This window comes from Hevea brasiliensis, chromosome 18 (genome assembly GCF_030052815.1).
Source record: "Hevea brasiliensis isolate MT/VB/25A 57/8 chromosome 18, ASM3005281v1, whole genome shotgun sequence".
Classification (NCBI taxonomy): domain Eukaryota; kingdom Viridiplantae; phylum Streptophyta; class Magnoliopsida; order Malpighiales; family Euphorbiaceae; genus Hevea; species Hevea brasiliensis.
Genome location: NC_079510.1, coordinates 28672059 through 28690061, shown reverse-complemented (window position 1 = coordinate 28690061; position 18003 = coordinate 28672059). Strand labels below are relative to the sequence as shown.

Genomic DNA, 18003 nt, shown 5'->3' with positions numbered 1-18003 from the left:
TGGCATTAAAATTTGGTTTCTGAACCTGAGATACTGTTTGTAAGATTTAGAACCAGAGTTTTCCAATACATAAAGAAAAGGCCCAACTAAGCAGAGGTATCGACGTTGCCATGTAGCTTCCCTATTTGCCATTCCCTGTCACATAAAAATTATGAAGAAAAATCAAAAGCTAAAAGGAAAAAGTAACTCACTCATAAGCCCACCCTGTTTTTGATATTGAACCAGGGTTTCAAATAACAGTATCAGCATCAGTCACCATGTCACAGTTTTGGACTCATCGGACTGCACTTCATGAATTTTTTAAGAAGTTCACATCTCGTAAAAATGACATATCAATATTGAAATATGAATTTGATTGATATGCAATATATTGACATAATTAACAGCTAAAGGAAATAACTATTTATTTATTTAAATAAATTCAATTATTAAACCTAAAATTATAAAGCACTCACTTCATATTTCACACATCCATTAACAGTGTTCAAATAACATCATATCTTATAGATCTAACAATATTTAACAACTCAACTCAACTCAACTCAACTCAACTAAGCCTTTATCCCAAAAATTTGGGGTCGGCTATATGGATTCGCTTTTTCCACTCTGAACGATTTTGGGTTAAATCCTCAGAAATGTGTAATGCTTCTAAGTCATGTTGTACTACTCTCCTACAAGTCAATTTAGGTCTACCCCTTTTTTTCTTTCTATCCTCTAACCTAATGTGCTCTACTTGTCTAACTGGAGCCTCCGTATGTCTACGCTTCACATGACCAAACCACCTCAATCTCCCTTCTTTCAACTTATCTTCAATTGGCACCACTCCTACCTTTTCTCTAATACTCTCATTACGGACTTTATCTAGTCTAGTATGGCCACTCATCCACCTTAACATTCTCATCTCTGCAACTCTTATCTTAGATGCATACAACTCTTTCAGTGCCCAACACTCACTACCATATAACATAGCCGGTCGTATTGCTGTACGGTAAAATTTTCCTTTCAATTTATTGGGAATCTTACGATCACATAAAACTCCCGTGGCACGTCTCCACTTCAACCATCCGGCTTTAATCCTATGACTAACATCCTCCTCACATCCCCCATCTACTTGAAGGACTGAGCCTAGATATTTAAAGTGATTACTTTGTAACAGTACCACTCCATTCAAACTAACTCCTTCCCTATCACCAGTTTGGCTTTTACTGAACTTGCAATGCATGTATTCTGTCTTCGTTTTACTTAACTTAAAACCCTTCGACTCTAGAGTACTTCTCCAAAATTCTAGCTTTCTATTGACTCCTTCTCGTGTCTCATCTATCAGAACAATATCATCCGCAAACATCATAAAGTCCGTAATAAGATTAGGCCTCTTGAAGTCCAAATCACAAAAATTTGCCCCTTAAAACCAAACCAAGTTGGCTAAAATAGCGCAAAGTGAAGAAGTTAATTGTATAAAAGGGAAGAAATAAAGAATGTAGCTCTCTAGCATGAAAAAGAATAGGTCAATTTTCCTCTTCACCGTTTGCAATGCAACATCATAAAACAGGTGAGTTGCTTTTTCTTTTCTCTTTTAAACTGTTGTGCACATGATGCCTGAGACATCACTGTGCATCTCGGCCTCTATTGGACATATTGGTAGATATACTCCTAAACAAACGTTATGGCTGTGAATCCCAAATGACAGTCCCAAAACGTCCTATCCCGTATTGCCATTTGTCAGTTTAAAATTCCATGATGATCCACCCAATATGGGGTTGTTCAGCTAGTTTTTGAAACTCTGCATTAAACCACCACGAGAGAGAGAGAGAGAGAGAGAGAGAGAGAGAGAGAGAGAACCTTTCGAATAAGAAGATGCAACCACCCTTCAAAGTCTGCTTGATCCCAATTGCAAATAAGATTTGAATTCTCAGCATCCTCACCCTGAAAGATCTTTGCTACTTGCATCAATCGATGATACCGCGCAGGAGAAAAGTGAAATCCTAATGATGGCAACCGCACAGAGAGCCTTGTTGAAGGATAGGATGGGTTTTCTGATCGAATCTGCATATGACATGACACAATGTTAGTTTCTAAATAAACATGTAATTAACTATCACAACTCACAAGCACACGTGTAGATGAAAACCATGCATACAACAAACACAGGTGCATGCACACAAGCAGACACTAGTAAAATGTCAAAACTTAAAGTGAAAGCATCCATATTTTTACCTGTTGAAGCCTTAAGATTACCCCACACTTATCAATAACAGGCAAGAAGCTAATACCAATTGATTTGCCAGAATTAGCAGACTTGTGCAAAGAGGTTTGACTCCAGTGGTAGTCACCATCAACCAAAAAGGCAGAGACGTCACTTAAAACCAAATCAAAATGCAAATACATATTAAGCTCCTCAGATGGTCTCCTTTCATTGTCATCCTGCATACATTTGAAAAATCCATATAAAGCTTAACTGTCTATTCTAAAATACCAAGATCAAGTTCATTGATGAAGATGAACCTTTGAGCGAATCACCAAATTTCCCAAGTCTAGCAAAAGTTTTGTTGGATGGACGTTGTTAGGACAAAATTCAGTAGGAATTGTAATTTTTGGAGCCGCAATGTCCAAGTCCAACAGAAACCTATCAGCAAGTAGATGCAAAATGTCATTTTCTACCTATTAAATACGTCAACTAACATATTACTAGCCTACGTAACTGGCAATGTGCATCTAGCGTAGGTAATTGGCAGTGTGTATCTCATATTACACTCACAAACAATTGCATATAGTTAATATTAAAATAAAAATAATCCCATAGAACACAGCTGTAACTCTACAACATTTGCTGATCAGACACAATAAATCTGCTTCGCAAACTTCCACCAAAATATCTACATACAAGGAATATCCATCAATCTTGTAAAATAATTTCTCAAGACACTCATAAAACAAAAAAAATCAATGGAGATCTTCATAACACTGCATCATTTGGTGACTACATATGCACTGGAAAACAATCACTTTTCTTTAGATAAAAGAAGATTATTAATGAAGAAAGAAGAGAATACAAATTGACGGATAAGACAACCATTTCTCAAAGAAAAGAAAGGAGAAGTTTAACAAAAGAACAAAACTAATAAAGTAGCACTCTCACCCCGTGTCAATATCAGAAAAAGGAACTCCTCGTAAAAATGTCACAAAGCAAAACTCATAAACAGTCCTAAAGAGTGCATCATATGAGTTTTACAGCTACATTCAGTCATTAAACCAAAACAGAGTTACGAACCTCGATTGATTCTTCAAAGCCCTGTTCACTTCTTGTTGAGCAGTGCGCTTTACTCCATCAATTGTCATCTGGTTAACATATAAAGGGAAACAAAAAAAAATACTAAAGCATCCGTATAAACAACACCAAAAGGAGGAGGGTTGGACTCTTTCTTGGTACATAATCTTATCATGTCACGGTTTGGCCTAGGGAAACGTCAATGATGCAATAGCCATCTATCACCCCAGTAAAGCAATATCTGATGCAACTCATGGGAAGTATCATTCAAAGCCCCACTCACTAAAACAAGTACAAACTTTTGTTGGGGCTAAGACAAACTCGAAATTCACAATAGCAATGCTCTAGTGAAAGATAACAAGGTAACATTTGCCTTTTTCTCTTCTAAAAATCTTATCCCAATGCACAAGATATTGCATGCATCTGAAACTAGGAGCATATGGAACAAATATATTTATTTCAACACAAGAATGAAATATAAACATATCTCCTGCATCACAAATTACGCAACTGAACAGGCGAATACAACTGAATAAACATTAAACAAAACTATATAAAATTTCCTAGGCTATTCACCTGTCCAATTACTATAAGCATGCTTGCATGAGATTCCTTTAAACAATCAAATTTCTTTCCTGAACTTTAACCTCTGTTTGCTTAAGAGTGTTGACCAACTTGGCTGCTCCTACTAACTAACTATTTTGTGCACCTTCCAAAACAATAACTGACTTGAGTCCAGCAGCCAATAAGATAAATTCTAGAACGCTTGCCTAGTAATCAAAGCTAACTTTTTATTTATAATACAAAGATCAAGCACAAGTAGAAGAATACCTGCACAGCAGCTGCTGTTTCCAGTGCAACAGTCTGACTAACAGAATGGTTGCTCTCAAAAAATTTAATAATCTCATCAATGGAATCCTTCAAATACTGGTCAATAACATTAATCAGCAAACAGGCACAACACAAGTGTAAGCTAATCATCTTAGAGAAATAGTGAGTAGCAGCATACGGTCATGTAACAAGGAGAAGCTTTGACAACCATGCTCCAGTCCACCTCAGCATCAAAAGGCTTATAACAGAAGACACCAATTAGAGAGTCCGAAGCAGTTGCACTCTGCATGGAGAAGGGCCGAATGATTTACGGTAACATACTAATGTCAAGGAACAAATAATTAGCTTTTAGGGATTTGCAACAATGAGGATTCCAACCTCAGCAACGAGACCATTTGGTGATGATAACTGATATGACCCCAATTTCATGTCAAAAACCTTCGTTTCTGGATAAAGCTTAATGAAGCAATCAAGACCATCACAAGATAATTCAGCAAGACACTCCTGGTCCCCATCAACAAGCTTTGAAGCATTATGTTGCACATGAACCTCCAAATAAGTATGAAGAGCATCCATCTTCTCATTAAATACTACTGACTGCCCATCATCACCTTCCTTATAACCTATCAGTTTGTTTAGTTGTTCCCAGTCCTCATCACTGAAACGAAATTGTTCACTTTCATCTTTAAAAGATTGACTGCTCCTGAAAAAGTAGATACAAAGAGTAAATCTTACAAATCCTTTGGCATTGCCACTTAAATTAAGACAAGCTTCAAAAGGTTTTCTCAAGAAAAAGAATATATATATCACCATCCAAATGACCACCATGACTTTTTAGCCTTCTGTTTCATTGAGTCAATTTCTGATTCCATTGACCGCTCCACGAACTTGTGAGCCAACATTCTGGACAATATCAGGATAGGGTAAAAATACCAACACAAAAAAATGAATAAGGAGATCCGCATACATATCATGAATTGTTAACAATGTAAGTCCTATTATAACTGTAAGTACATATAAAATGCAAGCATACGCAAACATGGGAATTTAGGGGTGAGGGATGAAGAGAAAAAAAAAACCTATTATAACTGTAAGTACATATAAAATGCAAGCATACGCAAACATGGGAATTTAGGGGTGAGGGATGAAGAGAAAAAAAAACTGTATAGAAGCCTATGCATGTATACTTCTAACTTCCCTTCACTAGCTTTTCTCCTACCATGAAAGAACCCTATATGGGAATTAGATTAAAGATTTCGACAGTTTACTGTTCATAGCAGTAGCTCTAGTATTTTTAGCAATCACGGGCATTCAAGTAATTTACAATTTCACTGGAATGGACTGGGCTATAGTTTCTAGAGTCTTAATTTTGTGTCTTAACAAAGAATCCTAGCAAGTCTAATAGTTAGTTTTAGTTGTGTATTTGGAATTCACATCCTATAACAATTAAGATTTAGGAATTCAAGTATTTGTAGTGTAGGATTACTTTCAAGTCTATAACTTCTTACATTTGTAATGCTTTATTAAGTTTTACAGTGAATAAAATTCCAGCAATTTATGCTTTTCTTTTTGAGTTCTGTGATGCAATTGTAGTCCCACAGAGTGTGATGCTTTCTCAATGGAGCGAGTCCTAGATCCAACAAGTGTGAGGCTAGTAGTGTTAATTTGTTTGCTTTTTTTTTTCTTTGTTTTTTCTGTGAAAATCAGATCTGCCACCAGTCTTTGAATCCGAATTTTCTTGAGTTCTATGAACCCTAAATCTATTTTTCTAAAAGTAAAGTTTTCCCTAGCCATTGTACATCAAGTGATTTCATAAATTTAAAATGAAAAATAAGAAGTCAGACCACAAAATTAGCACTTATGAAAAGTTCCCAGAATAAATAACAATAAAAAAACCAATATAGCACAAGTTAAAATAGAAATAATAATAATAAGAATTTAACATAAAAATATCACATCTGAGCTAACAAGAAATTGGACACTGAACTCATAAGTGTCTGAAATAATGTGCATGGCTTCTAGCTTTGATAGATAAGTAATGCAGGACTCAGACAGGAATTTTCAGAATCAAATATCTTGAAAACAAAGAACAATTTAAGGGAGGTGTGGAAGTTTTTGCACGTGTTTGTGTGCACACAGGTATATGAGAGCAAAAGATAAAGAACAAGAAAGCATGCTTACAATGTTGGTCCCACTAAAACAGCCTCGTTTATAAAACAGACTTTTTTACCCTTTCCACATTACCAGCATCTTAAATGATACTACTGCAACTTTCAGTAAATAATTTAATCCATCTACTTGATAAACAATAACCATGCACTAAACAAAATAACAATACTAATAATTCTTGCAGACTTGTCAATACCTCCACTGTAGGATGAGTTCGATATCAAGTTCACGATCCAGCTCCTCAATTTCTTTGTTGTCATCTATTATTGCCCGGTTCGGGTCAGACTTCAACAGAGAAGCATATAGAGAGATATATCTCTTACGTAAACTTGCATATCTCAGTACCTGCTCCCAAGCTAATTTCCCACTGCCACAAAGATCATTTCCTTAGCAACAGAAGCAAAACAAAACCTAAAACAAGTTATACGGAAAAAAAATAAATATAAATACTACAATCCCAGAATCTAATGCAACCACCAAACTAAAACAGAAATACCAAAAATTACCTAGAGAAACAAAAACAAACAGCAATTTCATTTTTTTTTTTTTTGCATGAGCAACTTTCATCGACACTATGACACAGATTGTTAATAGACAAAGCAGCCTTAGGATACATAAACAGTCAAGGGGTGTGGGGAACAATACTTTAAATACAAATGGATTCATACTCTCTGTTTTGGTTTAGGGAGTAATACTTTATTTATGAACATGCCATTTAGACTTCATAGATCTTGTATCTAATCTTAGCTTTTTTTTTTTTTTGGGTGATATGCAAAGCTTATCCACATACCACCAAAAGGTAAACCAGAAAATTCACCTCAGGTGATTTCTGGGACAGCTCCTTACAACACCATCCACCCACCACAAATAAGAGAAGGGCACACAAAGGAAACCCTATAATTCACCCCCGGTGATTTCTGGGACATCACCCTCCAATACCATCCATCCGCAACAAATAAGAAGAGAATAATCCAACACCATGTTTCTTTCTAACCAAATCATCATGCATCAGCACTATGAACAGGCTTGAGGACAACAAAGTTTAACTTTCAGTTTTTCATTACCATGCAGAATATCATGCTTATTCAGGTAGAGAAAGTTACAAGAATGATATAGATAAAGCTTTTATCCTATCGTTAGCAACCCATCAAAAATCAGATTCCAAAAATTGCATGATACTTTAACTTAAGTATCATATTACTGTAATGAAAGGCCAAACAATACTTAATCACCATAAACCCAATCTTCTGTTGTTATATAATCATTTTCTCCAAAAAGCTCACCTTATTCTTACTCTGGCAATGGTGAGCCCAACTTAGAAATAATAAAGTGGGAGGTCAACATGGTATAAACACAGGATGTCCTAGTCCGATGCCATGTTAAACAACCACTTGCTCCAAAAGTATAAGTTGCCAAATTGTGGGCCAACATCATTCATTTTTGTTATTCATGACATTCATGCATATGTGTACAACAATTTTCCAATCACTTTCATGAACAAAAATACACAAGGGTTTTTTTATTGCATAATGAAACTTGTACAGTAAAATTCTAGGGAAGTATATAGAACAAAGCAGCCCATGCCCCTGCCCTCAAACAAGTGGGAAGAGAACATTTGAACTATCTGATATCATATGCAAAAACTTCAGTGTTTATTGTAAGCAAGGTCACCTGATTTATGACATGTCTATGCCTTATATATATATGGTAATAACTTGTAATGATTTCAATAACTTTGTTCACAGAGAAAAGAATAACTATTTCAATACCTTGCCTTCTTCATCTGGTCAGAAACAGCTCTGTAGGCATAAATCCACCACAACCGTGGATTATTTTTCACCGGCACCAGTGGACGATAGTGAGCATATTTTAAGCGTTGATTAAATGCAGCAAAATTATCAGCTAATTTTAAAATATCCCCGTGTCCATCCTGCAAAAACAAAGAGACAACTTAATGAAAAGCTCAAGATCCTACTGCTCTCAGAGCCAAAGCAAACTAGATGCAGAACACCAGTGAAGACCTTTGACAAACAGAGAGTCACGTCATCCAAGTTCACTTCTGCTTTCTGCAGAGGCCGGCCACCATTTACAGATTCATTTGACCTCAACTTTGAGTACTTTGCATTTCCAGTCACTGGTTGCAGAATGTACGAGTGCTTTTTCATTATACAATCTGCTGGTTTACCATCTTTTGTACCAAATCTAAAAACCTGAAGTTCCATGGAATACGTATCATTTGTGGAGCCAAGATAAACATAAAACAAAACTAATTAGATTCTAAAACTACTTTCCTAAAAAGGACTGAAAATATGATACCCGAATCCACTCCGAAGGAAGCAAGTTCTCCCATGGTTTGTTAATGTACCATGGTGATATATCAGAATCCAGATAAATAGCAAGTTGATCAAGTTCAATATACTGAAAAAGAACAGAATATAAATATTAATATCGAAAACAGTAGTAACAACTAGCAACAGAATCCCCATTGAAATCATCATTCCAGAAAAAGGGAATAGTGAGGAAGAAAAGCTTAGTGCTATTTCCAGGACAAGATTCATCTCACCCACAAGCACAAATCAATGAGCTTCTAAAGTTTAAAGTATTAAATACACTGAACATTGTAAGTTGAATTATCAGCCCTTTTCTCAAACATTTAGCAACTTTATGATTCAATCTATCACTCTAATACTTAGAATAAACTAATTATTTCAATCTACATTAGAAGAAAATTAAACAGGTAATAGTACTTTACAGCTTCTCCACGATAGACTATTAATATATGCAATAGAAATATGAACCTTCTGAATCCGGTCCAGTGTACCCCCAGTTACAAATGTTTCCATCCCATTATCATCTACCGTCACAGCTGAGAGTTTCCCCAAAGATACACCAGCAGCAAATGGGTGGCCAGGGTTGCTACAAAAAGGAGACAAGTTTCAACTCAAGATAATAGATGATCAAGAATTGACACTAAAAAGAGAGAGCTCACCTTTCAAGATCTTCATATCTGATATGGATATTTGAAATTGAAAGCTTCAGATTCCCAATTATGGTGTTGATAAGGGATCCCAACCACGATGTATTCTTCAAAAGTCAAACATGCAAAACCCAATGAAGAATAAGTTACAACCAGATTCAGGATATAGGATTTTGAGAAATGAAAATACCAAAAAGATCAAAAGATTAATAATAGATGGCCAATGAATTCACACTGTGATCAACCGACTCTTAGAGATATAGGCTGTGTGTTCAGTTGGCTGGACAGAACAAGAGTGGACATTAAAAGACAAGACAAACATGTATATTGTCTTGCGTTTGATAAAATTAGGATAGGACACTGGACATTGTCCAAAATGACATTATTCTGCCAAACTATTCAACTATCAATCAAATACTTAGTTCGACAATCAAACTCATAAAAACTCACATATTATAAAATTTTTTGAATGTCAAACTATGATAAAATAATATTAAATCAAGACACAAACACACATTTTCAAATCATTAATTAATCTTGAAAATTTTATACCTACAAATGAAATAAAATATCAATTTCATATTATTTTATTTTTTAAGAAAATATTTAATTTTTAATTTTTAAATTTTTATTATATATTAATAATTTGATTTGATTTTTATATTGTCATTTTAATTTAATACATTATTTTGAATTTTTTAAAAAATGCATAAGCTAATTAAATTACATTTAAATAAATAAGGATATGTTAGTAAATGCAACTGTCCCAAAACTAGGACAAGCTTGTCCATCCATTTCGAAGAGAAAGGGTTATTGTTGGGACAAGCTTGTCTTGTCCCAATGCAGGCCAAACGCAAGAAAAGGAAATTTTGTCATGTCTTGTCTAGTCCAACCCTTGCAACCAAACATAGACAATTTATGTGGTAAAGACAGTGCCAAAACTCCAGAGCAGTGTGCAAGAAAAGGTACAATGTGAATGAAATATGGTTCAGTTGAAATTTGAACATAAAAGCACCATCCAATTCTTCTACTTTAATGATTATCAGAAAACTAGGGAGAAAGAAAAAAAGGCACACTCATGAACATAAATACATGAAAGCAGAAACACTCGATGGACATGGACACATCCAAATGTAAGAAATATTATTATCAAAAAAAAAAATGCTAGAAAGCAAACACAAATATCAGAAGGCAGTCATTCTTAAGTTTCTAGAAAGCTAATTATAGTGTTAGTTGGAGTTATATAGACAAGGTTACAGAGATGAAGATTTTGTAGATGGAGAAAACATATTAATTGTGCTTGACATCAGCATCAACCATTTTTTCAGTCATCATTAAAAGTCATTCTCAGAGTTTGTCCAAGGCTTCTAGGAGGTTAAGGTACCCTCCTAATCCAAACAAAGCATACAAATGAACAGTAAAATCACACAATTAACGAAGTAAAGCCATAACACTCAAGAGACACTCATAAAAAGCCCCCAAAGCAGAAGGCGACACAAAAAAACAACTCATTCCACAACAAAACAAAAGATAAAACCTAATCGTTGAAAAGGAAGGCATTCCTTTTAAATGATAACTCTAACTCTAGGGAAACAAGAAGGCACAATCCCAAAGGATTTTAGCCTCCTGTGTACTGCCAGACCTCCTCCATTTTAAGCCAACTAGTCTATAAAGAACCTAGACATACCTAATTTTCCTCAAAAAGTCAAACAGACAATTCTGAAAGATCCAAGTCAACTCACAATGCAGAAATAACTGAGAATGAAACTTCGCTAGACTTACAATACAAAACATACCAACTAGGAGATAAAGCATTATTAGGCCAACAGGCCTCACGTGTAATTATAAAGTTTCAAGCATAACAATGGAAGCAAATCATTACAATCAGCATCTTTAACTGGGGTTTGAATAACATTACTGGATAAATATCATACCACTTCTGACTTCAATTTCTGTGCTCGTTCCAACAGCTTCATTTCCATTTCCTATGCCAAAAAGAATAGAAAAGTCAATTCATCATCCAAATATGTTCTATACAGAATCAAAATCAAGTTACTCATGGCTCAACATGCCTTACCTGCACACGGCTTCTCTTTGCTTCTTGGACTGCATCCTCACTACGTCCCTCAACTTGTGTTGCAGGTTCTGCTAATAAAAAAATTTGATCCAGGTAAACTAAAACAGGATCCTGGCCAAGCCTGCTCCATGGAACCTGAAATTGAAATATGTCACATATATATTTATTGAGCATGCCAAAAAAAATCTACATAATAAGCCTGCACAACCAAACAATCTCCCAAATTAGTTGGAAAGCAGAGAGACTAGAAGAATACAAAAACAGAAATTTTCCATCTAGATGTTATTTAAACCAATTACTTTACTCAACAGGTTAATTTATCAGTGTACAGAGGATTGCAGAGTAAATGTGCTGGATGTATACAAACTATAAGGAATCATAAGCAACTGCTTCTGAGTTTCTACCATCAACATCAGATTGCTTCCCCTGCAACATATCTTTGCCCATTAAATAGAATGAAAAGCTTCTCAGACATTGCCTCCCTGTTCTATAAACTGCCTAACCAGCCAGCATCCCGAGCACCATTCTTCATAAAGGAAATAGAAGAAAAACAGAAACAGATTATCAAGATACTTTAGTAGCAAAGCAATGCAATCAAGTTGATCATCTTCTGGCATCCCCAAATACCCCACCAATCTAAGTACTTGTTTGGTATAAATCAATGCAAGGCACTCTATCATGCCAAATTCTCACACATGAAAGCTAGGATTCTATAGTCCTGTCCTGTACTTTTTCCCCCAATACCCAGCTTAATTTAAGTCCAGTCCAGCCATCTTAAATGATAAATTGAACATTCATAGAACAACATATGAAAGAAATAGGTTACCAACTTAATTCCCATTGAATTTTAATGTGATTACAAATTCCAGGAACTAATCAAGGAAGTGCTGACCAAGCCAACTGATGCTTCTTTATTTTGCAGTGAAGAAAAGCTATTTTGTGAATCCCTGCAACTTGTCTACAACAGCACACATTTCAGTAGCCATCTTTTCCCACTGCATTCATCCACAAGCACTTCTATAATAAAGAAGGGTAAAATCTACATTCCCTTCTTCCAAATCCTTGACAAAATTCAGAGCACAATTGGAAAAATTCATCAACCAATGCTCTCACGAAAGTCTTTCTACATTACTATAGTCCAGAGTTTATCAGCAGATGTCACTCATACAAAGCAAGACATTCTTTCACTCCAAAACACTATTGTGGGAATCCAGAAATTTCCATATGTTTCTTCCATACATTGACCTTATATAAAGATATAACGTCAAAAATCAAAATAGACTCCTAAGACAATAAATTTTCAGAAAAACAGATATACATATAAAGATGACACCTTAAGCCTGCCTTACCATATTAAAACTAAAGTCTGTAATCAACATAAGCAGTAAATATGCCTACAAAGTCCAAACAAACTTAAAAGTGGAATTTATAATCTAAGATTAAATATGAAAAACTTTAAATGCCTCCTCAATAATCTTCAATGGAAATATGTACTTGTGCACCAGAAAACTCCAATATATGTGCACACAGCCCCACACATACCCAAAAAAAAAAAAAGAGTCCTACTTCACAAACAGATAGGCATGAAATAACAGTCTATGACAAATAAGTTACATCAATAAGCATGCTAAACCCACAAACCTTAAGCTTCACTGATCCAAGAAATCCTGCTTTAACCTTCACAGGCAACTGTAATGCATTGAGTGCCTCTGGCTTCAGTTGCATATTTGTTAGCTCCACATCACCTGTTTTAGGTTATAAACCATAAGTAATGAACCACAATACACCAAGTAGTAAACAATAGTAACAACTTACTTTTGAACTCAACAAAATGTTTGCTGAGAAATCCAATTATTCTTGCAGAATATACATATGACTATATTCCTCAACTATTAAATCATGATTGTTTGTGTCAGTAAACTCTTCTTTATGAGATTCAGACTTAAATAGATCATTACTGAAAAACTTCAATATACCTGTTAGAACTTGATCTAATGCATGACTAAGAGAAATGCGGTAAAAAGAGTCCGATTTAACTTTATCAATTATTTAAAAATGAAACATGTAGAATCAATTATTTAAAATTGAAAATGTACATTACGCTTGGTAAGAAATGCAAAGACTACAGATATGGGCTTTAAACATATCTATTTTTGATATTGTAATTCATATTAGAGAAGATATTGCACACTAAAAGCTCCAGGAAGCCCTCATTAGGAAACCCTGCTGATGAAGAATATCCCACTTTTGGTCCAATCCATTAGTAGCTAGGTCCACTTTGCAGTGTAATTAGCATAAGGCAGTTCTAATGATGAGAAGTTATTCTTGTAATTATGAGTTTTCCTGTCATTGTTTTAAATAACAGCCATTATGTTATACAACAGCCATTATTTATAGGTTTTTAGCCCACCCAATACTGCAAAAGCAGTTATTTGAAGGCAATATATATATATATATATATATATATATATATATATATATATATATATATATATATATTTCCTGTAACAGCCATTATTTACCGTTAAATAGTGATAACGGTCCATTTCCTCACTTATTTTTTTAAGCCAGATGGAGGCAGCAGCTCTTCCTGATTCTTTTTTTTTTTTTTTCTGATCTAGGGAGTTTTAAGCTGCTGTGTCTGACTCTCTCTCAAATTTCCATTTAACTTTTTTATCTTTCTACTACTCCATTCAACCATGCTTCCTAAATCCTATGAGTAAGAAACTCCTCACTGTCCCATAGCAGTGAAAATGACCACTTTGCAAGACTCATACTCTAACCAGTTTAACCTCACCCCATTTTGTTTTCCTTGCATTCTAAAACTGCAAAACTTATATCACATTTTAGTTCTGCTCCACCTGAAATCCCAAGACTAGGTTATCCTCCATCACTCCAAGTTTCTAATTAAGCCTTGACTCATCTATCAGCAACAAGCATATACCAAGGAAAATGCTCTTGTACATGCACGGTCCATCCATGACCAAAGCTATAGCTAATCCTCGAACTGGGCCAAATTGTAGTATAACTGTTACCATCTAATCTCAACCTCTCTTACATGCTTCAGTTGAGTAGATGTCTATTGATCTATCAAATCAAAACGGTAACGCAAGTCAAAGTTTACACGGATTAGTCATCACCACAATTTGTTGTCGAAGTTCAAACCCATTCTACTCCCACATCCTTCCCACATTAAAATTGTGGACTAAAAGCATTATTTAAACCCAAAAACTATTAAAAAAATCTTTAAAAAAAAAAAAGAAGGGAAACGACTTCCAAATACGTAGAAATTTTTGCAATCATCTCCTCCCAAAAGTAGTAACGGGTTGGTTGTTTCTATATATCACATTAGTACCCTAAACAAGACAGGACAGAAATCAATTGCAACAATCACTCCATTACGTTTCTTTACTGAATGTTAACCAAATGTAATGAAACAATACTGTCCAACACCAAAACGCAATAGCATTCCACAAAAGCCATTCCATATCACCACCAAACTCATCAACCACATCAAATTCAACTTCAAGAACCTAAATAGAGCCATTTAAAACCCCTCAAAACATGAATTCAAGCAAATTTTCAGAAGTGGAAAAACTGATGACAAACTTCAACAAGAACTAGACATAGAACACAATTAAGAAACTCGAAGAATAAGGAGGAAATAGCACAAACCTCGCCAGACACTGATCTTTAAAGCTTCTTTACTGAGGCCCTGGACATAATTCCCCAGGTACCTCTGCAATAGATACGCTACTTGATCCTCCAACATCTTGAGGAGATGAATTCGATTCTCCTATCAGCGTTTGAGCGAATCAATTGATGGTAGCATCGCCTGTGTAGCGTGTAGGCGATTGGAAGAGGAAGTTAATGAGTGAAATTCGATCGAGAAATGTAAAAGAGAAGAATTCGAGAGCAAGTTTTTGGCTTTGTTTTTCTTTCCAAAAGAGATTCGCGGCTTAAGGAACGAAATTGCACGTCTCCTTTTTTTTTTCCTTTTTTTTTTTTGTCCTTTTTATAGTCCTTGTCTCTTGAACATGCTGGGCTTCCTCCCATGGACTGGAAGCAGTTATATTGTGCGATACTTTCAAGCTGTAGTCGGCCACGTCAACCTCGTGACGCGATAGCTGAATAATGAGTTCAAGTGAGCTCATGCGAAATCTGGGTTTATTTGACATTATTATTAAAATTATTATTAAAAAAATTATATTTTAAATATATTAATTAAAAAATATTAAAAATAATTAAATAATAAAATAATTTTTAAAATTTTTCTTAATATCATTTAAAATAAATTTTTTTAAAAGTAATTTTAACATTTTAAATTTAAAGTCAAATAAACATTTAATTTCACTGATTCTTTCTCAATTTTTTTTTATTATTATTTTTTAACTTCAATTTATATTATAAAAATATTTAAATTTTAATTTAATAACACTCATCATATAACCTCCATCATTTTATCTTTTTCTTTTTTATAAACCCTAATTTATAGATTGACATTAATTTGAAATAGTATAAATGAGCTTTTTTTTTGAAGGGATGGAATAGAGTTTTATTAAATTCAAGCTCAAGTTTAAGTTGAAATATTAAACTAATTAGTTTAAGCTTATTTAAATTTTATTAATTAAGTTTAATTAGTAAAAATAAAAAAAATATACATTTTATAATAATTTAGAAAAAGTAAAATATAGTATTTTATAGTTACATGCTTTTTAACTTTATTATTTTAAACTTTTTACGAAAAATAGATATTTTCGATTTATTACTGTTTATAAATTAAAGACATTTTGTCTAATATTGTCTAATTTAACGGACATGACACTTTTTAAATTTGTAAATTCCTATTGACATATTATGGGACCTAAAAGAAATTTAATAATTAAAAAGAGCGGAGTAAAAAAATAATCAATCATTTAGGATTATCATTTTCACAGCATTTGATTAAAGGAAGGAAAATAATAGCAGAAAATAAAAAAATAAAAATAATGAAAAGAAATTTTGTTTTTTTTATATTTAGATAGATGGAGAAAAATTATAACAATATGATATTTTCTTAAATTTAAAATATTATTTTTAATAAGATATTTTAATTGAATGTTATTTTAATAAAATTACTATTATTTAGAAATTTAAATTAATGTTATAGATTTAATTATAAATATTTTCAAGAATTAATTTAAACATGTTGTTATTATTATTATTATTATTATTATTATTATTATTATTATTATTATTATTTTCTTTATTGTTTAAATAAACACATATTTGTAAGTGGGACCTGATTGAAAAAGAATTTTTGGACTTATTTGAGTAAATCCAAAAAGTTTCGGAATTGAAAATGTAATTAAAAAAATAAAAATAAAAATAAAAAAAATAAAACAAAACTTCAAAGCCCAGCAGCAGGACACCCCCCTCCCCATCTCTCGCTCTCTCTTTCCCTTTCCCATTTGGAGTGCCGATCCACCATTGCCGACCAGACAACGACAGTGGCTACCCCCCCAGGAGGCAAGGCAACACTCTGGCAATAGCAGGGAGGCTGACAACGTCAAAGGAAACCGACAATGGAAGCCAAAATGAAAAGAGAGAGAGAGAGAGAAGAGAAAAGGGAAGTTGACAGGCCAAAATTTGGTTGTTCCGGCCAGTGACCGGAGACCCCACTAGTCCATATCGACATCTCTCGGCCCAAGAAAGAGTTTCGACCAGTGGCAGCTCCTATAGTCGTTGGATTCACGCACATCGAGAAGAGAGAAAATGGATCGTTTTTTAGCTTTTCAATCACTTTTCTGGCGATCCGACCGTCAGATCAGAAATCCGAGACTATCGATGGACTCAGGGCAACGAAACCTTTAAGATGGGACCGATCCTGTTTCGATCGGTTACTGTTTGAAAAAGGTGATCATCAAATGGTCTAGATCGCTTGGTGAGATTTTCGGATTTTTTCAATTTTCAAAAATTAAAAATAATTTTATGATAATTATTAATAATTTTTTGGCTTAATTTAGGTGCGATCGGATCGATAATACCTCATCGACGCCTAGGGCCGAGTTTTCAGCCAGATCCAGTTGTCCAGCGACTCATCTCGAAACATGGCCAATATTACAGTCAATCTTAGCATTTTCAAACGTTCCGAACACGTTATGCCAGATTTGGTATAGGTAAACCCGAACTCCAAGTTGCTCAATTTTTACCTAATACTGAGTTTAGAATAAAATTCATTAAATATTTGTGGGTAATCAAAAAATTGTGATTCCTTTTGCAATAGCCTTATAATATTTTTAAGGACCGCAGGGCGAGTTTATAAAATTTTTAAAGCTAGTTTGGATGATTTTTGGAAAATATTAGTTTTAAACCTTATAATCAAATTGTCTGATTGTGTGAGTTTAGTCTGGTTTGGAGAGCCCAGGAAGGCCCATGTGATGTTGCTAATATGTAGGCTTGAGACTTGTGATATTAGAAGTGTTATTTGAACTACTTTATAAGTTAGATAGATCCTAGGTACAGAAGAAACTTTGCCGAAATTTTGGCAAGATCTTAAAAATTATTTTGATTTTATGGTTTAAATCAATTATTTAATTTTGTCATTTTTTTTATAGAGGTCAGTGTGTATTTTAGGTGGTCGATGCAGGCCGTCTTCTCCTTCCAGCCGAACAAGCTGCAGTCCTATCGATCAATCTATGAGTA

At 34.2% G+C, this 18003-nt stretch overlaps 1 protein-coding gene across 1 annotated transcript in view; it reads right to left on the bottom strand.

Annotated features, from left to right (window-relative positions):
• The window catches only part of LOC110641940 (uncharacterized), an 86605-nt gene extending 71285 nt beyond the window's left edge, over positions 1 to 15320 (bottom strand). Inside the window, exons 1-19 of the mRNA XM_058141165.1 lie at positions 14995 to 15320; positions 12961 to 13064; positions 11320 to 11454; positions 11177 to 11227; positions 9255 to 9349; positions 9064 to 9181; positions 8582 to 8683; positions 8287 to 8475; positions 8035 to 8195; positions 6462 to 6632; positions 4907 to 4999; positions 4475 to 4799; positions 4275 to 4379; positions 4097 to 4192; positions 3269 to 3336; positions 2503 to 2623; positions 2215 to 2421; positions 1840 to 2043; positions 26 to 135 (exon numbers count right to left, since the gene is read on the bottom strand). Of these exons, the coding sequence (XP_057997148.1) occupies positions 26 to 135; positions 1840 to 2043; positions 2215 to 2421; positions 2503 to 2623; positions 3269 to 3336; positions 4097 to 4192; positions 4275 to 4379; positions 4475 to 4799; positions 4907 to 4999; positions 6462 to 6632; positions 8035 to 8195; positions 8287 to 8475; positions 8582 to 8683; positions 9064 to 9181; positions 9255 to 9349; positions 11177 to 11227; positions 11320 to 11454; positions 12961 to 13064; positions 14995 to 15091 (2552 nt within the window). The 5' untranslated portion in view covers positions 15092 to 15320. The remainder of the gene's footprint in view (positions 1 to 25; positions 136 to 1839; positions 2044 to 2214; positions 2422 to 2502; positions 2624 to 3268; positions 3337 to 4096; positions 4193 to 4274; positions 4380 to 4474; positions 4800 to 4906; positions 5000 to 6461; positions 6633 to 8034; positions 8196 to 8286; positions 8476 to 8581; positions 8684 to 9063; positions 9182 to 9254; positions 9350 to 11176; positions 11228 to 11319; positions 11455 to 12960; positions 13065 to 14994) is intronic.
• Positions 15321 to 18003: the final 2683 nt, after the last annotated feature.